The sequence below is a fragment of the Cibotium barometz genome, chromosome 37 (genome assembly GCF_041138505.1).
Source record: "Cibotium barometz isolate CiBa-2024 chromosome 37, ASM4113850v1, whole genome shotgun sequence".
Lineage (NCBI taxonomy): Eukaryota > Viridiplantae > Streptophyta > Polypodiopsida > Cyatheales > Cibotiaceae > Cibotium > Cibotium barometz.
Window position 1 is genome coordinate 22,283,550 of NC_141082.1, and position 25,529 is coordinate 22,309,078.

General features: G+C 46.2%; 1 protein-coding gene across 2 annotated transcripts in view; it reads right to left on the minus strand.

Moving 5' to 3' along the window:
• Positions 1 to 25,529, minus strand: part of HSA32 (Aldolase-type TIM barrel family protein) — a 52,565-nt gene that overhangs the window by 797 nt on the left and 26,239 nt on the right. The window contains exons 2-3 of one of the 2 annotated variants that reach the window (XM_086776687.1): positions 1,163 to 1,354; positions 42 to 213 (exon numbers count right to left, since the gene is read on the minus strand). In XM_086776687.1, coding sequence (XP_086632813.1) covers positions 42 to 213; positions 1,163 to 1,354 — 364 coding nt within the window. The remainder of the gene's footprint in view (positions 1 to 41; positions 214 to 1,162; positions 1,355 to 25,529) is intronic. The other variant, XM_086776688.1, reaches the window with a different exon arrangement.

Sequence of the window (25,529 nt, forward strand, 5' to 3'; positions counted from 1 at the left end):
CTAGAAAGGTGCCCCTGAGATTTTTTTTTAAATATGACCACCTTTCTGTAGGTTCTGGATAGAAGAAGCATCCCCTATTTGCACATCTAGTTGAGGTTTTGCCTTGAGGCCCTCACTCTTCACCAGGCGAATTAGCCGTAAAAGGTCTTCTTCTTGAAAATTCAGAAAGTCCATGTTCAATTCTAGTATGTCGAATCCAATGTCTTTGCAGTCCTGTCATTGCAGGTCAAACATATATCACTCTTCGCACAATGTTACCAACACCCCACACCACACACACACACACACACACCCCCCCCAAAAAAAAAAAAGAGAGCTGCATCCTGTTGGAGTGACCTCTTGCTAGTGAAAGCATCCATCCACCATGTGCTTCTGCATGTGCTACTCGCTTCATTGCAACAGCATATGCTTCATCACCTTCTTATGTGCAATCACCATGTGAGTTTCTTTTTATTTTATTGCTTCACACTTTGGTTAGTGTGAGAGAGAACAGGTTGATGATATAAGATCTTGTACATACTATTCTGATATTCTGTTAACCTTCAAGGCAGTGGATTTGGTCTCACATACATAAGCATGGCTTAAAAGTGCAAGGCATGGTGTGAATTTTGACTCCAAGAAATGCTGTATCATGGAAAGGGTAGCGATGAGCACCAGTACAAGCTGCGAAAAGGGTTATCTGTAAGTTTTAACAAAATCACAACTGCCCACGGTCAATAGGCATGGAGTGTCAGGGTGCCTTGGCCAAGCCATTCAATTTAACACTAATAATTTGGATACTGAATCAAATAGACAGCAGGAGATTATTCATCCACAAATACACAAGCATTGGGTCCCAATGCCAGCCCCCTTCCCTCCATATAAACTACGGTCACCTACCAGACCTTCACTACCCTGTATGTGGCCTCAGTAGTCATGACACATGCATTTAAGGCCTGATGCATGTGACATGGAGACGGGCAAGTTGGCCAATAAGGGAGCTGTGCAATCTAGTCTGAAAGCCACGGTGGAGAGAAGAACATGTACCGTTGCAATTTAAAAACAGGATAGTCCAAATCATAGGAGCAAAGGAAAAAAGTCAACACGATGAAAACATTATGAAAAATGCAAAGAAATAGTCACTAAAATCATAGAACTACTCATTCTTTTCATATGGCCTTACCTGGACATACTGTTTGAAAGCACTAGGGCCTCTCTGAAGCACATGTTCAGCCCAACCTCCCGTGCTCACATATATACCATGTTGATGTGCCATGTCCGCAATTTCTTTCAAAAAGCTTTTTGGCATCAAGCTTGTTGATCCCCCCTTGAACTTGAGACCATCAATAAAATGTCCATTTGTTTCCAAAATATCCTGGCCACAAGAAAACCAATCCATGAGGAGAAAGTTCATTTACAGCAGCAGTTGGCTAAGAACATGATTAGTATGCACACACCCTTTCTTTTTTCTTTTTTTTTAGAAAATCCAAATATACCTAAGCACAACAAAAGTTGCGCTAACAAGGACAAAGAAGGTACACTCTTCATAGGATCGGCTGCATCAAATCCACTCCCACTCCTAGGATCGCTAACAAGGACAAAGAAGGTACACTCTTCATAGGATCGGCTGCATCAAATCCACTCCCACTCACTAGGATCCAAATGGATCGGGCATCCACCATACAACATGTCATGTGCATCCCGCACTTGGTGTGAGGATTATGTGGTTAATCCTGCATATTGTGTACTAATTACTACTTAAGTAATTAACTTAGAACAAGAACCTTCAGGAGAACACTTGAGACAAGATTGAATTGACTTGTTGTTATTAAACTGAGTACAATAGGTCTCTTATATAAGAGATGAAGAGACACATTTGAAGAGGCATGTCCTTTGATGAAAGGACATGACCTTAGACGAAAGGGTACAACTTTTAGGCTAAGGGATGTGTCCAGTCGATGTAGAGGCACAACCATTCATTAAGGGATACAACCATTCGTCGAAGAGATGTGGCTATTCGATGAAGAGGTACATCCTTTGACGAAGAGTCGCAACCAGTCGAGGGTAGGGGTTCCCTTTGGCTGGTAACTCTTTACATCTGTAACAGTAATCAGCAATGAAGAGAGAATCTGATGTATAAACACGTCACAATCGTGACATTCCCTCCCATTTAAAATAAAACCCATGTGTCAAATGATAGACATCCGTTTGTCGAAGAACTCCTGAAGAAGGTTAGGGTACTGCTGCATTTCTTCATCTGTTTGCCAAGTGGAATCAGACTCATCCAAGTCCATCCACTTCACAAGAAATTCTGTAGTCAACTTTCTTCTTGTTTCCTTCTGTCTTACGTCAAGTATTACTTCTGGAACAAGGATAATATGGTCATCTTCAATTTCTGGTACATAAGAAGATAAGTCTGGAACAGGCGAATCTCCTTGAATATACTGTTTGAGCCAAGATATGTGAAAAGTTGGATGAATCTTTCCCCATGACGGTGGAAGTGCCAACTTATAACTGACAGTTGAATTTTTCTTAAGAATCTTGAAAGGCCCATAGAAGCGAGGTCGTAACTTTGGAAAAACTGACTTCACTGTTTTGTAGCGGTGAGGTGCCACATATAATAAGACCAAGTCTCCTTCTTGAAATTCTGCATGTCGACGATGCTTGTTGGCCTGTTTTTGATATTTTTGTTGCACATGGACCAATTTATCTCGAACTTGTACAAGCACATCTTGCATCTCCTGAACCAACTGATCTGCCAACGCCACTTTGTGTTGCAAAACAAAGTTTGTAGGCACAAGAGGAGTATGTCCATATGCTGCTTGAAATGGAGTTAATCCAATTGCTGAATGATGGGAGTTATTATAAGCAAATTCCACGAGTGGTAAATAATCTTCCCATGATGCCAGACGGAATTGAATGTAATGTCGAATCATTTCTTCCAAAATCTGATTGACTCTTTCAGTCTGTCCATCTGTTTGAGGATGATAGGCTGAACTGAATAACAAATTCGTGCCAAGAGATTTGAACAAAGACGTCCAAAAATGTCCAGTGAACTTTGGATCTCTGTCAGAAATGATGGTCTTTGGTAAACCATGCAATTTGAAGACATGTTGCACGAATAATGACGCCACGTCTGGGGCTGAAGCAGCTTTCTTGCAAGGGATGAAATGTGCCATTTTGGAAAATCGATCAACCACCACAAGAATCTGAGCATTGCCTTTGGATGAACGAGGCAAGGTGGTGATAAAATCCATACTGATGCTTTCCCATCTCTCATTGGGAACTGGCAATGGTTGAAGTAACCCTTGAGGAAGTTGTCGAGAGGCTTTCATTGTTTGACATGAATGACAAGCTTTGACAAATTTGATAACATCTTGCTGCATCTGAGGCCAGAAGTATGTAGCAGACAAAAGTCGATATGTCTTGTTGATACCAGGGTGAGCAGCATAAGGGACTTCATGATGTTCTTGAATAAGAATCTTCCGCAATGAAGTATTGTGAGGCACACAAATGCGGTCAGAGAAGAACAGCAACTCATCTATGATAATATAGGCTGCAAACATGTTCATTTCTGCAGGACTGGGATTAGAAGATTTGAGAGCACGGAACGCATCTCCAAAATCTCTATCCGTCAAATATTCATTTTTGAAACAAGCAGGGATTTCCATTTGCACATCTGTGATGGCAAAATTAATGGCTCGGGGCATGCGACTTAAGGCATCTGCAACCACATTCTGAAGACCAGGAACATACTGAATAATCATGTGGAAATTAGCCAAGAATTCAACCCATCTGCCTTGTCGAGAGTTCATAACAGGCTGAGTGAAAATATACGTCAGAGATTGATGATCTGTACGTACAACTGAATCTGCTCCAAGAAGATAATGTCTCCATGTTCGATAAGCATGCACGATTGCCAAAAACTCCTTATCATACACAGGATACCTGCTTTGAATGGCTGAAAACTTTCTGCTGTCAAAAGCAATGACACGATCATTCTGCATCAGAACTCCACCAGAAGCACGATCTGAGGCATCTGTCATTACATCAAAGGGCTGAGTGGGATCTGCAATGGCCAAGACCGGGGTTGTCGTCAAGGCATGCTTGAGATCATTGAAGGATTGCTCAGCTTCCGAAGACCACTGAAGTTTGTCCAGCTTTGTCAATTCTGTCAAAGGGGCAGCAATCTCCGAAAATCTATGCACCTTGTTGTGATAAAAATTAGCAAGTCCCAAGAAAGATCGAACATCTGAAATGGTGATAGGCAAAGGCCAATCCACAATCGCCTGAATCTTCTTAGGATCTACTGCAATCCCATTAGCAGAAATGATGTGACCAAGATATTCCACATGATTTTTGAAAAATTCGCTCTTCTTTTTGTTGATGTACAGCACATTGTTGCGTAGTACTTCGAAGACTATCTGTAAATGCTCTTTGTGATCGACCATAGATCGGCTAAAAACCAGAATATCATCAAGATAAACGATCACGAACTTATCCAAGTATGGCCCAAAAATTTCATTCATCAGGGTCATGAAAGTGGCCGGGGCATTGGTTAACCCAAAAGGTATGACCAAGAATTCATAATGGCCATATTTTGTCCGAAAGGCTGTCTTGTATTCATCACCATTACGAATACGAATTTGATGATAGCCGGACTTTAAATCAATCTTGGAAAACACCTTAGCACCAAGCAGTTGGTCGAACAATTCATCGATGCGAGGTAAAGGAAATTTGTTCTTGATTGTCAGCTTGTTGAGAGCTCGGTAATCAATGCAAAGTCGCATTGATCCATCCTTCTTCTTGACAAGTAAAACCGGGGCTCCGAAAGGACTTTTGCTGGGACGGATGTGACCTTTGTCCAGCAACTCCTGTAATTGCTTTTGTATCTCCTGAGATTCAGAGTAAGAAACACGGTATGGAGCTCGGGTTGGAGGAGGTTGACCTGGGATAAGATCAATCGGGTGATCCACAGGACGACGAGGAGGCAATGTCGTCGGAAGATCATTCGGAAATAAATCCTGAAAAGGCCTGAAGAAGGGTTGCTCCAAGTAAGCAGTAGTTGATGACGAGGCTTGAGATTGCTCATTGGTTTCTGCTTCAATCTCCCGTAACATGACCAAGGATGTTGCACTGTCACGTTTGCGAACGAGACGTTTGACTTGCAGGGCAGAAACAATGGTGATGGGTTTGGCACTGAAAAGACCATGAAGTTCCAGCTCTCGACCATTATGATATAATTGGATTGAATGGGAACGAAAGCTAATCACCGGATCATATCGATACAGCCAAGATTGTCCCAATATCATGTCATAATGTGACAACGGCATCACCGAAAAATTAAGGTGATCCTGGTAATCTTGAATCTGGAACTGGAGTTGTTGCACCTTTTGGTTACAATTAAGGAAGGAACCATCAGCAAGCTCCACTTGAAAAGCATCCACAAAATGTCGGGTCTGTAGGCGAAGCTTATGAACCAAAGAAGTGCCCACAAAATTAGTGGAACAACCACTGTCCACCAGCACATTGATGGGATGGTCGCCAATAAAGCCAAGAAGACTAAGGACCTGTTTGGATAGATTCACCGGAGCAGGGTTGGTACTTTGGCCATTAAGCATCAGGGTACTGACAAACTCTGAAACGCGAACAGAACAAGCCATCTGTTTGTTCTTGTCTTTCACAGGAGGCGGGTCATGATCAGCATGGTGACAACTGTCCACCTGAGAATTGCGTCGAGTGTTGGAGGGTTTAGGACGCTGAGGGCATTCATACCACCGGTGATCGCCAGAACAAATTGTGCAGAGGCCTGGGCGACTAGGCTGGGATGAAGGGGCAGTTGACGAAGAGGTTTGCTGTCCTGAAGAGGGTTCTCGCTTGAAATTGCGCCGATCATTGTTGCGACGGTCCTGTCGAGACCGATCTCGGTTTCTGCTGCTGCCAGAGGATTCGGTCTGAGAGGATCCTGCATTTGACGCAGAAGTTTGCCCGGAAAATCGCGGCCGGAAGGACTGTTGTCCAGAATATGGTCGCCGAGAGTTGGGTTGTCCAGAATTAGGACGCTGAGGTTGGCTAGTCCCATTGGATCGATTCCGCTGGAAGGAACGGGCGCCGGAGGAAAGGTTCCTGGGAGGACGCCGGTAATCACTGATGCGCTCGACATACGAGATTGCTTCATCCAGGGTGGCAGGATTATACTTATGGACTTCGTCTTGGATTGTGGGTTCAAGCCCGTCAATGAAGCTGTGAAGCTGGTCAGAGGGGCTGAGTGTCTCTATCTCCAGAGCCAATTTTTGGAACTCTGAGATGTACGCGGCCACGGAGCCAGTTTGACTCAGGCGGCGGAGAGAAGACCTGGCATGAAAATTCGCGTTTGCAGGCTCAAAAGCCTTGCGAAGAGCACGCCGGAATTTGTCCCACGTTGGAGTAGACTTGCCATCTGCAATCCTGCGTCGCCACCAGAGGAAGGCGGTATCCTTCAAGAGGGTACTGGCCAATGCTACTTTTTTGTTCTCGGGCAATTCAGTATTCGAGAAGTAAACCTCCATTTTGTAGAGCCAATGATCGATTAATCGCTTATCACGGCGGCCATTGTAGGGCTCGGGTAACTTGATGTCCATCTTCCGTGTTTGTGCTGTGGTCATTAGTTTATATAAAAGTTTAAGTTCAGCATTATCTACCTCGGCAGTCGGATCGGGCGGAGGTAAGGGATCGTCCTGCTGGCCCACCGAGGATGATGATGATGACTGTGGAGAATGCGAACGATGCGCTCGCTGGGACTTCCTGGATCCCGGTTGGTGCCGCTGCTGCATGTCTTCCATCTGGGACCTCATTGATGCCATTCCGTCGAAAAATGCCTTTTGTAAGTCCTCCATCTGCTGTTGGAGAGTAGTCATCAACAAGGCTTCCATATGAGGATCGGCGGGTGGCACGTTGTCGTGTGACGTCGACATCTGAAGCACTCAGAGAGAGTACTGTGGTGAAGCCGGAAAGGTCCACCCGAAATGGAGAATGGAAGGAACAGCTGCTGGAGAGGCAGTAATAAGGTCCTCGTATGCGAAGTCGGGATCTTCCACTTCGTCGGGATCGTCCTCCGAAGTTACTGCATTGGCTTCCTCCAAAGAACTGGGTACTGGAGATAATGGAGTATAGTCGGGGACGAAGATCTCGCAGTAAAATGTCACAGGAGGGCGCGTGGAGGAGACATTGCGTAAGCCATCCACACTGCACTCGGGCAGAAAGTGTGCCAGCTGCGGGTACCGTGATAAAAAATACTCGAAATGAGTAAGATGCAGGGGCTCGCAGGTGAGGAAAATGGTCCAAATCGCCCAAGTGTCGGGTTCGGTCACATGCGGGCTGCTGACATGAATACGGTACACCTGAGAGGCCGGGGATGCTGGGATTGGAGAGGCTGAAAGACTGGGAATTCACCCAACATCGGCGGGTAGTGGCACTGAATCCGGAGTGAAGGCACGAGGAGGGCTGTGTTCGGGAAGAACAGCCTCTGGGAGCTCGTCGATGTAACTTAGGTAAGAGATGTGCATGTCGGGTTCCTCCGGGAAGTGGTCCATGACGCATGCACGTAGGGGATAAGAGCACACCGAGTATGTGATGTGGGCAAAACCAGGAAAACCCACGAACAGCCACGAAGAAGCAGGGCGCCTATTCGCTGGAGAGAAGGAGGCGAGTAAGAACGAGGCGCCATCCTGGCAGCCGGGTGGTGGTTTTCGAGTCGCCCACGTTGGCTGTTCACACCAGCAGATCCAAACGGGCGGCCAGCGCACGCCCAGCCGATTACGCACGTTTGTGTGGGTTTTTTTTTTTTGTTGTGAAATCCACGTGGCAGTACACTTAATAATGTGGTGTATTGTTGTTTTTTTTTGTTGTGAAAGTTGACGCTTCGAAGGCCGTCGCCGCCGGGTGGAGGTGACGCTTCACGTTGGGTCGCCGAGTGGAGTTAACGCTTCGCTGAATCACCGAATGGGTCGCTGCAGTCACTGCTTATAGTAGCACACCAAGTAGGAGTGGAGGTGACGCTCAGCCACGCTCAGCATACTAGGGCGCCCGTTGGCAGCAACCAAGGCGAAGAGAGGGGGGCGCCATAGTCAGCAGCGAAGGGGGCAGTTCCTGCCATGTTGCGAACGCCACCGGCAGCAGGGAGGGAGGGCATTCCGGAAATACTGCAGGGGTCCCTCTCTGCTATACACACAACACGTGTATATGGGTGTGAGACCTTGTGTACTTGTTTACATTACGACAAGCAAAGATTCACGCCAAGTCCGCCATCGCTCTGCTTCTTCCATACAACACCGAGAGGAGAGGTGGATGAGGGAGTGCCGCGGAGAGGGTGAGGGCTTCACAACCCACGGGTAGGAAAAAATTTGCTCTGATACCACTGTGAGGATTATGTGGTTAATCCTGCATATTGTGTACTAATTACTACTTAAGTAATTAACTTAGAACAAGAACCTTCAGGAGAACACTTGAGACAAGATTGAATTGACTTGTTGTTATTAAACTGAGTACAATAGGTCTCTTATATAAGAGATGAAGAGACACATTTGAAGAGGCATGTCCTTTGATGAAAGGACATGACCTTAGACGAAAGGGTACAACTTTTAGGCTAAGGGATGTGTCCAGTCGATGTAGAGGCACAACCATTCATTAAGGGATACAACCATTCGTCGAAGAGATGTGGCTATTCGATGAAGAGGTACATCCTTTGACGAAGAGTCGCAACCAGTCGAGGGTAGGGGTTCCCTTTGGCTGGTAACTCTTTACATCTGTAACAGTAATCAGCAATGAAGAGAGAATCTGATGTATAAACACGTCACAATCGTGACACTTGGATGCCACGTAGACATATTTGTACAGAAGGTGCAGGACTTGGGATGGTAAACTCGTCCCATGTGAGCCCAGTCCGGGACGAGTCAACCAAGGTTCCATCCCAATCGTCCGAGGTCAGGTGTGCATTGTCTTGCACATGAAACAGTGCCAATCCGCGCTGTGAGTCTCCCTCTGGAATGATGTCAATGATTCTGTGTATCTGGTATGGTACTGGATGCCAAATCACTGTGTAGACTGTTAGGGTTTGCATATAGCAAAGGGGCCATCCCATAGGGCTACCCCAAGTACTTGTGTGGGCATGGGGACAATATAAAACCACCCCCATAAGGGCCAGGAAGGCCCTGGCTATGCCCACCAGCCATGGGTAGGCCATGGGAGGGCTATAGGACAGCCCTAGGGGCATGCCAGGGGTAGCCGACAGGCTATCCAGCCATGAAATGGGTGTAGGGCAAGTATGGGGCAGCCCATACAGGCTGCCCAGCCTCCAGAACAGCAGGTAATCAGTGCCCAACCCTCATGTGCTCATGTGCCTAATGCCCAGCCAAGAAGGAAAGTATGCGCAGCATTTAATGGCATTATTTGCTGTATTATTCAGTCATGGGCTGAATTTATGACAGCCGACTACAGTAAGACTAGCCGACTGGTCATCCTGAGGGGTATAAATACCAAGGCCCCAATTCATTTGTGTTATCTCATCATTTGCCAAGTGTTGAAGCTAAAGCAAGGGCCAGGACTGCCCAAATCAAGCTAACGCAGAAGGGGTGAAGGATTGCAGGTCAAGGGCAGAGTTATCTCAGCCAAGAAAGGTCAAGTTTTCTGTATTTATTTTCAGATTTGCATCATTCTAATAGAGCAAATACACCATTCGTGGTGGGGGCCCTACAGGGGTATTCGGGACCCAATATTGTGTCCTCTTCTCCCTCTCTCTTCTATTTTTCTGCACATCTTTATTCAGTTATGTGCGTTAATTTCGTCGCGACAAGTGTGCTGATTTCTGAGCATTGAAGTTACCGATCTCCCCCGAAGCTTCCGCATGTTACAGTGGTATCAGAGCCTACTTCAAGTGCAAAGATTCAGCAAAGAAACCAGAATTTTTTCTCGCTCGTGTGGTTGGTTTTCAGACGCCGGTGGACTACCCCTTTTCGGAGTGAAGAGAGAGATCAAGAACCTTGGGACCAAAGTACACCGGGCAGCCCAGCTAGGGCACCAGGCTTGAGTGTTACAGAGATGTTCCAACAGACGATGCAAGCAATCGCACACCAGACAACCAAGTTGGAAGAGCAGAAGGCACAGATCCAGGCTCTGGAAGAGCGTACCCGTTCTCCAACGTCGCGTTTTCCATCTCCTCCTCCCTCTCCTTCCGTATCCCAGATTCCAGATCCTCGACACAGGGACCCTCTCGCGGGGTCACAACCACAGCCAAGCTCCTTGCTTGAGTTGCATATGCGTGCATTGGAGATCTGACAACGTGAAGACGAAGCCATGTGACGCGTGGAACATGAGCGTTACCTTAAAGCTTTGGACGCCAGATTGACACCAGCGGCGCCCTCGAATCATTTTCCCGAGAAAATGAACTTCAGTAAGTATAATGGTCAACTCGACCCCACAACTCTTTATTCATGGTTGCATCAGTTTGAAGCTTACTAGGTATGGCAGCTTATTTGTGGGACAAGTTTGTCCGCGACCTTAAGCAGCAGTTTCTACCGCCCCACTACCTTGAGCGACTCGTTCAAGGGAGCACGTCAGAATGCGCAACCAGTCCTTCAATTTGCCAATAGAATTTCAACTTTATGTTTGCAATTAGGCTTATCTGATTCGGACAAGAAAGGGCAGTTTTTGTATGGCCTTGACATGCAAATCTAGTGGGAGATGCGTATGTTTAGACCAACCCACCTTCAAAGACGCACTCTCGCTTGCGTAGAGTGCAAAAATGAAGCATAATGGTGGCAAGCCCAAGACTTCCCAGCCAGCTACTCCCAAGGCTACCGCCTCGCGGGGGGGGCCGCGGGGGGGGGGGGGGGGGGGGGGGGTGAAGGCCAGAACCAGCCGGGGTCCTAGGACAGAGCACGGAAGCCTCTGGCTCCAAGAACTCGAACAATGCGTCCAAGCTTACTCCATACCAGAAAGCAGAGGCAGGCGAGACAGGTGGCAAGTTAAGTGTTGAGGAGATTTCTCAGTACAAGGAGGAGGGTAGATGTTTCTTTTGTCATACAAAAGGACATACTTCTCGGGAGTGTCCTAAGAAGACTACCACTCCAAAGACCGCCACCGCAGCCTCCACAGCTTCCGTGGTGAGCCCAACTCCCACACAGACCCCAGTGGCTATCCCTAGTTCTTCAAATCCCAATGCTTCAGTTGGAGCAATTATTAGCCAGGAACTTGAAGATAAGCAGAAGGGCACCCATGACCAAGAGTATGAGTGCAACGAATTGCTCAAGTCCTTTGGCTATATAGGTGGCCAGAGAGTCATTGTCTTGTTTGACAGCGGCAGCACGAAGGACGTGGTCACGGAACAAGCCGCTCAGTGTGCCCGTTTTATCCTGACTTCGGTGGACAAACAAGTTGAGGGTTTTAGAAAAGGCATGACAACGAGCGTCAAGTATGAAGCTCTAAGCATCAAATCCACTCCCACTCACTAGGATCCCAATGGATCAGGCATCCACCATACAACCATAAGCACGAAGACCCATGGGTCACAATAACAGGTGGAGGGTCAACATGACAGGAAAGACTAACTACTCTAACTGGATAAGGACAATGCAAAGGATAATCTCCTGCATGTCACATTTTTCAACAATCTCCATCGTGGCTGGATAGAATAAAGAACATGATCTCCCTACTCATCTTGATCCAGCAAGGCTAACACCTGTAATGGCACTCTTGTCTTGGAGAAGATTCCCAGCCACATAGGATGATGTTGATCGCGAAATGTGCCAGTAATCCACTCATGAGGTATAGCTGCATCAATTTGATCGATCCGAGGTGTTGGGTGGATGTAAGTCTCTAATCCATAGAAAGACTTTTAAAAGTTTTCCAAGCAAATAACCGTCAATACACATCTCTCTTAGCCTCGCCACTGCATACATCTAGACACACCCAAAGGCCACCCAACCTCATCTAGGTCATTCCACATATTGGGTTGTCTTATCACCCTCATCCTCTGATCTAGGAAGCCTCGGTCTCAAGAAGGTCTCATGCTACTCCAGACTTTGATAATGGTAGGAGAGGAAAGTGCCCTATGCTCTGCCTAAGTAAACATGAAACGTGAACTGACCATCCAATCTCCACCACCACAAAGTGTACAACCGGAAATGTGAAACAAAAATAAATTCTTCCAAGGCTCTGTCAGAATATGCAACGGAGATGATGACCAAATCTGTAAACACGAGCAAATGCAATGCAGAAAAAACAGCACAAGAGAGGGAGAGAGATAGAGGCGTGTAACTCTGCTCTATATACACAAAGAAGATCCCGAATACAAGACAAATGTTACAAGGGACTGGGAGGCCATTTTATATGGCCCCCATAGTGCAGTCGGCCTGTTCTAGAGGCAGCCAACAGGCACTATACCTCCACGACCAACCAAAAAACCAGTCGGCCAGCTGCAGGGGTGTCGGCCACACATGTGGGAGGTCGTGGACCTGAAGCAAAACAATCAGCCAGCACCAGCATGAACAAATGCAGTCGGCCAGCATCAGAGGTCCTCCTGCCACCACAGGGCTGCCACCCAAGCCACAGAAAAATAGGAAAAAATGGGGGGAAAATACGGGGAGTGAGGAAAAATGAGAACAACACCTACAAGGGCGGGCACACCCACAACCGAGGCCCTGGTGTCTCAATAAAGACAAGAGATGACTTCTAACACCCCCTCTCAGCTCCTGGCTGTGAAACCAACCACAGGGAGCTGGGGTGCCGCCTAAACAAAGCCTGAGATAGCGACTTCGTGAAGAGGTCCACCGTACTGTCCTCCGTCAAACAGAACTCTAGCAAGATGTCATCAGCAACGAACTGTTCATGAACAAAGTGCCTCTGGATGACCGTGGGTTCCTCCAGTGGAAGCCTAATCCAGCCATGCAACCTCTGCAACCTTACCACCTCACAAGCAGCACCACAAGCAGCCCGCCTCTGTCGACGACAAGGCAAAAGATGACTGCCTCTTACTGCTCCATAAAACTGCTCCTGGGCCTGAAGTAGATCTCCTCGTGTCTGGATCTCCTCCCCAATCTGAGTCACTCCAACCGTGGAGTTGGACTCCATCCATCAATCCCCCTCCTGTGTAATAGAGTCCATGATCCTTCGCATGCTACAGAAACCACAAGATACGCAATCCTGCCTCCCAAAGAGTCATCTGCAACCATGAGCTCAACTGCCTCATCGGGAAGCTCCCATCCAATCTAAAATCCATCAACCAAATCAATGAACCATTCTGCTTCCGAGTCAAAGAGGCATCGCACTGCTCACAAGGATCAACACTTGTGACGGTGGAAAGCCAAATCCTGGAAACTTACTGAAGACCACGTAAGGCCTTCTGAAACCTCTCAACCAGCCCCTCTGAATCCGGAACCACAAAGCCTAGAGAGTGCACAACATCCACCTCCTTCTGCAATTAATCAACTGCCACCTGCCTGGCTTTCCGAGAGGTCCCCGTGGAAAGAACATCTACATGAGTTTCTTTGTTCCGAATACTATGAGACATCAAAGAATAAGTTACCTATTCAGTTTCCTCTGACTGACGAACACAAGAACCACCAACATCAGTACTGGAAAGTTCCTACCAACTACTGCCATCAACTGGCAAGCTATCCTCCATCTGGTCCCGGAGAGCCTGCACCTGCAACGTATCCACACTTAAGTGGCCATTACCAAACTGCCACTCATCACAAACTTGAGGACCTCGGAGAGAGAGTGCTGAAAGCTTGTAAACTCCATTCTCCACTCCACCTTCCCAAACTACCTGGCCTGTTGCCTTGTCCCGAAGAGCAACAAAATGCTCATCAAACTCCACCCGTACACCAGTCTTGCAAACCTGATGCACCGACAACCGATGAAAACCAAGTGACGGAACATACAACACCTGGGAGGAATGCTTCCCCCCTCTGCCATCGAGAACTATCTCCAACCTGCCCTCACTGTGAACTGGGATAGTGGATGTATCCCCAATAAGAATGTGACCAAAATACCTGCAGAGATCCTGTAAATCCGAACGGGAAGGAGTCATGTGCTTGGAAGCACCACTGTCTAGAATCCACTCCCGAGTATCCGTTGCGGAGAGTCCTCCAACCTCCTTCCTACCTGAGAAAATGAAACATCGATGTCCATCACCTCCAAGTGCACAAAAGCCGGAGTCTTCACGGTTGCTGCTAAGGATTCTACACCCTTATCAGTGCTCCACTTGGGACACTGCCTCCAATAGTGGCCTTTCTCGCCACAATCATTATAGGTCCTCTCTGTCTTTAGTTTCTCGTGGTCAGCGTCGGACTTCTTCTTAGAAGACTTCGCCGATGAAGCCTTCCCTTTGCCAGTGTTACGGTCTTTCGACCGTTTGCCAATTTAGGCCTCCGAACCTCCACCCTGTGGTGGGTTCGTGAATCGTTCCTCCTGGTCCAAGACCATGGACACAAGCTCCTCCCACGTGATGGTGCTGAGCCTGCCATTGGTAATCAAAGACGAGTAAAATGTTGAGTACTGAGAGGACAAATGCGACAGCAACGTTATGGCCATGTCCTCTGACGATATCTCCTTCCCAGCCTGTAGAACTTCCTGTTGAAGAGCCTACAGCTTGTTAATATGCTCCCGCATCGTCAACGACTTTGCAGGGCTCATAACCCACATCTGTACTTCCAAGGAAATCCTCTTCATGGGCGATACCCTGTTGTAAAGAGAAGCCAAATGCTGCCATATACCTCTGGCTAGCGTCATATGCTTTACATGATTGATTACTTGCGGTGTGCAGTTGAGGAAGATAAATGAATGGACCCTGGCGTTGACACGATCCCACAACTGTGCCTGTGCCTCCCGGTCCTTTCGGGTTGACGGTAACTCCCCTTCCTCTACTTCCAGCCGTGGAACCCCAACAACAATGAAATCAGCAAGGTCATATGACTCCAGAACAGATTCCATCATAACCTTCCATATGCCGTAGTTGTTCCCGTCCAACTGACGGTCCACCGAGAACGTGGGGAGTGTAGGGATCTTCACATGCCTCTCGTTCATCTCTAACAAATCTGCCACCATTGTGGGGATGTACTCTGAAAAAGGGTGGGTGGGTGGGAACAAAGAAGAACTTAACCTGCAAGTGCCTGTCGAGCAAATCAGCCCCGCCATCCTCTTGCTTCTCCTCTTCCCAAACAGTCCCTAACAGTCCACCAATCAACAACACAACAGTAATCCCAAGAACTATCAAGAGCCTAGGGCTCTGATACCATGTCAAAATACGCAGCGGAGATGATGACCAAATCTGGGAACACGAGAGCAAATGCAATGCAGAAAAAACAGCACAAGAGAGGGAGAGAGATAGAGGCGTGTAACTCTGCTCTATATACACAAAGAAGATCCCGAATACAAGACGAATGTGACAAGGGACTCGGGGGCCATTTTATATGTCCCCCATAGTGCAGTCAGCCTGTTCCAGAGGCAGCCAACAGGCACTATACCTCCACGACCAGCCAAAAAACCAGTCGGTCAGCTGCAAGGGTGTCGGCCAGCACATGTGGGAGGTCGTGGACCTGAAGCAAAACAATCAGCCAGCACCAGCATGAACAAATGCAGTTGGCCAGCATCAAAGGTCCTCCTGCCACCACAGGGCTGCCACCCAAGCCATAGAAAAATATGGAAAAATGGGGGAAAAATACGCGGAGTGAGGAAAAAGGAATACATTCTTGGCAAGCCTTAGGCTGCCCTAGAAAAGGTAGAAAACACCTAGTCTAACCCTATTCTAGTGATCTAATCCCTATAGGACTGAATGATCACAAGGAGCCCATGATCACAAGGAGCCCAGCCATTGGCTATTTATAAGCCGTTGAAGGACCTGTGGACTGGCCAACCTGCTATCAGCCAGTTCCCTGGACACAAAATCACCACCTTGCAACCAACACCATAATAAATCCCTATTCTGCTGGCTGACAGGACCCTGGTCCATTCCACTGCTTTCCATGCCAAAAATTAGTCGTTGTAGCTCCATAATAGTTCACGAGGGAGCGTGCAAGAGCAGCTCAAGAAAGAGCTCGATCTTATGCTAACCAACATAGATCTCCAACGCTCTTGGAGGTGGAGGATTCCAAGACTATGTACAGGATAACATTACAAGACCATGCGTACAAGAAAACATTATTAGTTGTCTTCCAAGTATTGCGGGCCATTTCAAACCACAAGGAAGATTAGTGATGTTGCTTGCTATGCAAATCTTCCAGAGGGAGTCATTGTTCATCATGTTTATCATGTCCATCAACTAAAGATAAAATTGGGTGACTCAGACCAAGTAGTTCCTTTAGAGGAACTAGTTCAAGAAGAACAATCCCAAAAAACTAACGTTAATTATAGATCAACACGGAAGCTCTGTGCCTTCTTTCAACCATAAACACCTTTCCATAGGAACACATAGATGCAAAACACAAAGAAGAGATGGAGAGAAGAGAGAGAGAGCTGTATTTTCAGTATATTCCATAATTGCATCCAAACTACATTTGGATTACAGTTTGGATGTAATCCGAACGTTCCAAGCGTTTGGATTGGAACGTTCACTATCGTTTGGAAACGTAGTGAACATGCACTTTTGATTTTATAGGTTTAAAAAACAGACGCAAGTCAACGTCGTTTTTTTTTTTCGCTTTTCCTTACGTGCGTGTGGCAGCCTCTGTGTGGCGCTCAAGTCTTCTCCTGTGGGCATCTCTATGTGACGCTCAAGTCTCTCTCTGTCATGTGCACAGTGTGTATCTACCATGTGCTACACGCACGCAAGACTAGCTTCGAGGTTTAGGGAAGCTTGGAGCTAGGCAGGCTGATTGGCGAGCTGAGTTAGGGATAGTCTAACGGGCGGGCATCCAAGTGTGGATGCCCGATGACCGGCCAAGAGCCTATAAAAGGGTGGCCAAGGTTAGTCATTAGTCATATAGAGTCTCGCATGTTTTGTGAGAGCTCTATGGTCTGGAGCCAGGATCTAGTGCAGACGTGCACCTGCTTTACGCAGCCGAGGCCGGCAGCAATCTCGAGGCCCGCGAGGGTAGCTTCGTGGCGGTATGGGACGTTGCGAGGTGGAGATTGGTCGGTACGTCAACCTAGTTAGCTCAGCTCGTGGCTCGGTGGGGACAGCCAAGACTGTGGGCTTGCCCACGACTGTCATGGTTGGGAGGTGAGTCAGGCCTGCAGGCTGCACCCCCTTCTTGTTTGTTTGGTTTGTTTGCAGGTTTCGAGTCTCGTACCAGGAGCGTTCTACGAGGAGATCCTTTGGGGTTTTGACAGTGGTATCAGAGCGTGCCTCGTGAACGAGCAAGTCGGTATGAGGTCGAAGAAAGGTATGTGTTCAAGAAGCTTGCTGTTTTGTTTATGCATGTTGCTGCTTTTTCAGATAGTATATGCTTTTTCATCAAAGAAACCCGTGATGAGGGTGTAGGTAGATAGTAGGGTTGTTTGCTTTGCAAGAAGAAGGCTGAAGATGCTTGTGCAGTCGCATGAACAAGTCGTGTGAGAAAACAGGAAAAAAAAAAAGCATGTTTGCTTTTGGTTGAACGTGAGAGGGAGAGCGAGCGAGAGATGCGCAAATGGGATCGTTGGCAGTTGCGTGCTGGTCATGGGCTACCGGCTGTTGAAGTCGGCCAGGCCTATGCATGAAGTCGGCCAGGCTTATGTAGGCAATCGGCCAGGCCTACGTAGGCAAGCGCCTAGGCCAGGCTGGCTGCCTATGCCAGCTTGTGGCCAGGCCTACGCGAGGGTGGTGCAGGCGCAGGCAGAAGCGAAAGCACCACGGTCAGCGACAGCAACAGGCAGCCACGCATATCTGAGCATAGGCGGCGCCGACAAACATGAAAGCGCCTGTAGCTCGGTCGGTGACGACAGTAGCGCAGGTGACGAAAGCAGCAGGCCAGCGGCGCTAATTCCAAGGGGGGGGGAAGAGAAAGCATTCGATGATTTGGGTGCTTTTGTTTTTTTTTAGATTAAACTTTTTTTTTTAAAGAGTTTAGAGACCCCTCTAAGGTGTGTTTTTTTAAGAAAGCAGAATATATATATATATAAACACAAAAGCAAAAGCTCAAGTTGCTTTTGGGGAAGGTTATATAAACCCCTTAAGTGGGCTTCTTGCCACACATCTCTCAAGTTTTCAAGCTCTCAAGCTCTCAAGTTCCCTCGCACTTTTATTGTGCAAAGGTCGAAATTTCTCCACTTTCCCTCTTCAAGATGTCGACCGAAGAATTGGAGTTGAAGCCCATCGCCGCCCAGACGCAAGCCTTGCAAAACTCCATCTCTCTCTTGACCACTACCCTCTCTACTCTTTCGAGTATGGATACCTTGGCCTCTGCTTTAGGCCCTAACATTACTCTAGAACCGTTAGGGGGCGAGCAAAAGCAACGTACCAAGGAGATCGTGGACACTTGGCTACATAAGTGGCAGGTCCATTTTCAGTTTCATCCATATGATGATGGGAAAAAGATCCACTTAGCAGCAGGTTTCCTCTCAGGCAAAGCTTTGCTTTGGTGGAAGGAACTCAACCCTAAGCCAACAACTTGGGCACAATTCGAAGACGTCTTCAAGAAGGAATTCCTCAAGAAAGAGGATGATTATGATGTTGTTGCCCGGTTTACCGCTTTGACCATGACCTCGCAGCACCTCACTTATGAGGTCTACCTCCAGAAGTTTAGGGACTTGCAGATGAAAGCTACAAAGATGGATCCCACTACTCTTTTGGGGTTCTTCATAGCTGGTTTACCAGACTCATACCGTTTACAGGTTAAAAATAACAAATGCAAAACTTTGGACGAGGCCATTCATTCAGCTCGTATCTATGATGATACAATGGTCTCTTCCAAGTCTAAACCTGTTACCGAGCAGGGGAACAAGCATAAAAGAAAGTTCTCTGCACCTATGGCTAACACGACTGAAGGAAAGTCTTCGGACCAACCTTCGAAGAATTCAAGTTCGACACCAGTGAAGAAGAAACGACTCCTTAAGGCTTTGAAGCTCAAGAAGGAGGGACGTTGTTTTATCTGCGAAGAAAAAGGACACATGCATAACGAGTGCCCGAAGCAAAAGGGTGCAAGACCAACGCAGGAACCAAGCCAAAGACAGCTAACCAATTCTCTTTGACAGGTACGTCAGTTACTGTACTCTCTCGCCCTAGTTCTGATTGTCTGTTCAATTCTAACGTTTTTGGCTTGCATGATCTTCTCCACGTTTATGGAGAAGTGAATGGCCATAGAATCCACATTCTTCTAGATCCTAGCAGCTCACACAATTTTATTAACTATAAACTTGTGCAGAAATTGAGTCTTGATACGACACCCAGCGATCATACCTATGAGGTACGCCTCCCTACGGGAAGGCAAGTATGGGATCAAAAGGTGGAGATGCTTCCAATCCAGATTCAGGACTACAAAGATACTCTAGAATGCTATGTTATGCACCTAGATAATGTAGACTTGTTATTAGGGATTGAGTGGTTTAAGACTCTTCAAGTCCAGATAGATTGGTCTAGTCATATTTTTTCTTTTCAGCATAGGAACACCGAGTATAGTATTTTAGGTGATTGTATACATCCCTCTCAGGGACCTCTTGTAAATACAGTTGATTTTGGAAATATAATGGATTCTTCTTTATATACCACTTTCCATTGTGTATTGATTCCACTTTCTTCATTTCTCATACCTTCCATGGATATCAATGCATTAAGTGTGTTTGAACGCAAAGAATTACAGAAGATACTTGATTCGTTTCAAGATGTATTTCCTAAGGAACTACCATCGGGTTTACCACCTGAACGGACAGTAGATCATCGTATTGACTTGCTCCCTGGTGTCCATCCTGTCAGTATTCCACCTTACAAGATGAGCCAAGCTGAGGAAGATGAGTTGGCTAAACAACTCGAAGATTATTTGAGGATGGGCCAGATCCGTCCAAGTAAATCACCTTGGGATGCACCTGTGTTGCTTAGAAGAAAGAAGGACAATACCTGGAGAATGTGTATAGATTACAAGAGATTGAACAAGCTGACAATTAAGAACCGTTATCCTCTCCCTAGATCAGATAACCTGATTGACCGGTTGCCAGGAGAGAAATATTTCACGAAGATAGATTTACGTACTGGCTATCACCAGATACGTATTCATGAAAGGCATGTCGAAAGAACCGCCTTTCGGACTAGGTATGGCCATTACGAGTTTCTCGTATTACCTTTTGGGTTAACCAATGCTCCAGCCACTTTCCAGCAAATGATGAACGATCTTTTTCGTGAACATTTGGAAAAATTTGTGGTGGTGTTCCTAGATGATATTTTGATATATAGTCGTACTCTTGAGGATCATGTTAGACACCTCACGATTGTCTTATCTATTTTAAGACAGAATCGACTATATGCTAAATTAAGTAAATGTGAGTTCTTTATGACAGAAATCATTTACTTGGGACACAAGATCACTAGAGATGGATTAAGCATTGACTATGACCGAGTTCAGAAGGTTCTGGACTGGCCTATACCGCGAACAGTGAAACAACTTCGTTCTTTTCTCGGTTTTGTTGTTTTTCTTCGGAAATCTGTGCGGGAGTACTCTCAGCTCACACTACCGATGACCGACTTGTTCAAAGGTCGAGGACGTAAGTCAAATCAGCCTATCACCCCCGATCCTAGTCGGCCTTATGTTCTTGAAACTGATGCCAGTGACTATGCCATCGGGGCCGCTCTATTTCAAGATGGTAGACCGATTGCTTTTGAAAGTAAAAAGCTAGACGACACTCAATCTCGTTGGCCAACCCTTGAGAAGGGGCTTTATGCTGTGATTCATGCTCTCAAGGTTTGGAGACATTATTTATATGGCTCCAAGTTTGTGGTATTGACAGATCATCAGTTAATCAAGTATGTGTGTGATGCAAATGATTTGAGAGGAAGGAAAGCTCGTTGGGCTGAGTTAATGCAAGATTTTGATTTTGAGATTCGTTATCGAAAAGGATCAATGAATAGTGTTGCAGATGCGCTTAGTCAAATTAGAGAGGTGAATACTTTGTCGTTCACCAAGATTTCTACTGACTTATTTCAGTCATTGAGAGGGCTTTGTAGGACTAATAGTTATTTTGGTCCATTAAGACCCAGGACGGGAGCTCATTGACTGACCAAGACTCAATGACTGAACAACCTACCATTCAGGTATGGTAGATCGCTTGACAAAAATGGCTAGATTTTTACCGACCCGGAAGACTATTACAACTACGCAATTAGCACGGCAGTTTATCGAGCAATTGTTTAGACTGTACGGGTTACCGCCGCAGGACATAGTCAGTGATAGAGACTCTAAGTTTACGAGTGATTTTTGGAAACTTGTGTTTGAGAAGTTGGAAACAACTTTGAATTTGAGTTCCTCACATCATCCTCAATCTGATGGCCAGACAAAAAGAGTGAATCAGATTTTGGAGAATATGCTTCGAGCATATGTATCCAAAAGACAGAGTTCATGGGAGGATTATCTTCCTATGTTAGAATTTGCTTATAACAGTACTAAGCATACGAGTACAGGATTTAGTCCTTTCATGCTTATGTATGGTTTTCAACCTAGATCACCTGTTACAGTAGGATTCTCAGGACTTCAGCATGATGCAGCACGTAATTTTTTGCAAGATATGCAAGAAATGTTACAAGTTGCAAAGGAATCTATTAGAAGTACTCAAGACCGAGAGAGATTTTATTCTCTAAGACATCGTTCACCCAGAGAGTTCTCTAAAGGAACGATGGTATATTTGCGAGTTCCGAAAGATTTCGAGACTTTACGGACAGGTCGATCTCCGAAATTATCCCCTAGATACTGTGGACCATTTCATATTACACGAAGGATTGGTTCAGTTGCATATGAATTGGATTTGCCTTCTCATGTGAAAGTTCATCCTATATTTCATGTCAGTAGACTTAAGGAAGTACTGGGTGGAGCAGACCAGTTAGTTACTCCTCAAAAAATCATAGATGTCGAGGACATGACATTTGTTCCGCACGAACCTGAAAAGATTCTTGGATTTCGTGAAAGAAGATTGCGTAATACGCTTATCACGGAATACAAGATCAAGTGGAAGGATCGTGTTGAGGATGACACTACATGGGAGACATTGACTACTCTTCAGAGAGATTACCCTGGCTTCTTAGTGAGCTCAGGAGTGAGCTCTTAGAAGAAGGGGAGTATGTCATGTGCACAGTGTGTATCTACCATGTGCTACACGCACGCAAGACTAGCTTCGAGATTTAGGGAAGCTTGGAGCTAGGCAGACTGACTGGCGAGCTGAGTTAGGAATAGACTAACAGGCGGGCACCCAAGTATGGACGGACGGGCATCCAAGTGTGGACGCCCGATGACCGGCCAAGAGCCTATAAAAGAGTGGCCAAGGTTGGTCATTAGTCATATAGAGTCTCGCATGTTTTGTGAGAGCTCTATGGTCTGTAGTCTGGATCTAGTGCAGATGTGCACCTGCTTTACGCAGCCGAGGCCGGCAGCAATCTCAAGGCCCGCGAGGGTAGCTTCGTGGCGGTATGGGACGTCGCGAGGTGGAGATTGGTCGGTACGTCAACCTAGTTAGCTCAGCTCGTGGCTCGGTGGGGACAACCAAGACTGTGGGCTTGCCCACGACTGTCATGGTTGGGAGGTGAGTCAAGCCTGCACCCCCTTCTTGTTTGTTTGGTTTGTTTGCAGGTTTCGAGTCTCATACCAGGAGCGTTCTACGAGGAGATCCTTTGGGGTTTTGACGCTCTCTCTCTCTCTCTCTCTCTCTCTCTCTCTCTCTCTCTCTCTCTCTCTCTCTCTCTCTCGCACACGCTCAAGTCTCTCTCTCTCTCTCTCTCTCCCTCCCGCAAAATTGAGACTAAAGGTTCTATACTATTAGTAAGTGCTTTAATGTTCATTGATGAATCTTCAAACTTCATATTTCAAAATTTTATAAGTAAACTATAAACTTTGTATATATATATATATATATATATATATATATCGAGAGCAGCATTCACTACGTTTGGAATCTTTCCAACACGTTTTCCAAACGTACTAAATGTATCGTTCACTACGTTTGGAACCACCTTGGTATATTTATATAGTACAAAATGGGTACATGTTCTTGGCAACCCTAGGCATGCCCAAAAGGTTGTCTTGACTACTAGAGTCCTAGTCTATGATCAAATCCCAAAAAGGAATGAGATGCTCTACAAATTCTTGGCTGTGACTTTAAATAGGCCTTGGAACACCACCTTGTCCGCCAACAAAAATGTAGCATGCAACGGAAGTATTCGTAATTGAGGATCCTGACACACAAATGCTCACACCGTCTTCTGTATCTTGAGTTTCGCGAGTTTAGCAATCCACTTTAAGACTTCAAACTTTAAGAGATTGAGAGAGAGAGAGAGAGAGAGAGAGAGAGATGGAAACTGTACACCGTGTGGGGTCCCGAATTACCCACCGAAGAGCCCCCTATCCCGTTAGTATTTGCTTTATTACTTTGAAGAGACTGACAGTGTGGCTGACGATAAACCAAACACAAGATCTCTGAAGACCAAGAGTCGGGTTGAACTGTACACAGCTGTAGAAACACCAATGATGTCCAATCTCGAGCCTATGCACTCTTCCCAATGGAATGAGGAAGGGCTGTAAATCTAAGGCTGAGATATGGGCTGTTTGGGACTGTTCTAGGCTATGTATGAATGCTGCGTTTCACCTTCACCAAGTGGCTGTAGCAAAACGATGAAGATATGAATGCTGAAAACGTAAAGGGGACTGAAGGCTGAATGCTGTAGATGCTATGTTTTACTGCATAGAGGCTGAATTGCTCAAGCGTTGATGCTCCTAGATGCTGATGAGGAAAACGTTGAGGTATGAGGTGCTGAATTCAGCAATCGCTCTATGCTCCTTGTGCTGAAGGCTCCAAGCGTTGAGTGCTTCAAGGCTGAATGAGATATGAATGAATAAATGGATGATATGCTGGGCTATTTATATGGGCAAGAGCTACTGGTCGGCTGGCTACAGGGCTGGCTGACTACACTTGTCCAAATAAGATATATAAATGATGTAAAAAATGCCCAATAAAGCTGTAAAATATGGGAATAATACTAGATAAATTCTGATGGCTGCTAGATGATATCTGAAGGCTTCTGCAATGGTCTAGCTAGCCTACATGCATATGGAATGAATGCTATGCAATATGCAAAGTGCTTTCTAATGCAAACCCTAAGGTTTCTACCAACTCTACATGCATGAATGCGTCTCTTCAAGTGGGTTAAGGGACTTGGACTAACTGACTGACTGTCTAAGGCTGAGAATGACCTGCGTAGCTCGTGCCTAACTTATCCTGGACCGAGGATTACAATGAGGTCACGGCGTACAACAAATATCATCCTAAAAGGAACTAATACTGTACAATGTTGCACTGATGATGATGAGCCAGCTTGTCACCATGCACTACAATGCAGAGCGCATGTGACAAGAAAATACACAAAATATTATGCTTGCTACCGACCAACCGTGTAGTACCTTCAATACCCTATCGGCCAGATCTTGCACCCACAAGATGCTTTCTAGGATCTCCTGTGCCCGGCTGATGCCCTAATTCATCTATATTTTTCTACTGCCCTTAAGGGATTAGCCCTGGGATGTGCATGTCCGTGTGCATGGACATGACATCCCCTTTTGCTAAACTTGATGACGGGATTCCAATTCTAACCCCGCATGATTGTCATCGTCCCTTTGTCTCCTCATGGACTCCCCAACTTGTCATCCTTTCCGTCCTGGCAACCTTTTCACTAAAAACCTTGATCCGATGAAGATATATGCATCTATTCCACTTTGTCCCCTTGCCTTCTTGTCGGTCTTTCTACACTCACTTGTTGCTAGGAGCCGGTGTGTGGATGGCTATCTCCACACCTCACTTGGTGGACCCTGCTTTGAGAAGCATATTGGATGCTCGGGCTCGTCTTATCATCATCCATTGCATGACTCCATCCATACAGGCCCAGTTTGTCTCCTCCCGGAGTAATGCTCGTCAGATGTGGACAAAGATCCAGAGGAGGTATGGGAGAGTTTCGACACTGAAGATTGCCAAATTGGAGTGAAATCTGGAGAAGCTTACCATCACTGAGTCAGATAACCTGATTGAGAAGATTGGAGAGTTTTCCCATATCAAGCTACAACTTGAGGAGTACGGGAGCACCATCAACAATCCCATCCATAAACTTCTTGGTAAGTTGCCTGCTTCCTTTGATTCTTTCAGGGATAATATTTATTTCCGTGATCCTCTCCCCCCTTTTGAGGAAGTTGTGAGTTATCTCCACGACAAGTGCATGCTTCGCGTAAAAGGCAAGTCAGAGTTTGCTTTTGTTGCCTCTGACAAGGGCAAAGGCAAAGGCGGAAAAGGGAACTCCAACAACAACAACAACAACAACAGCAACAAAAACAAAGGCAAAGGCATAATACGATTCTAAGGAATCCAAGGACAAAAGCAATGAATGTGATTATTATGGTAGGACAGGTCATACTGAGACT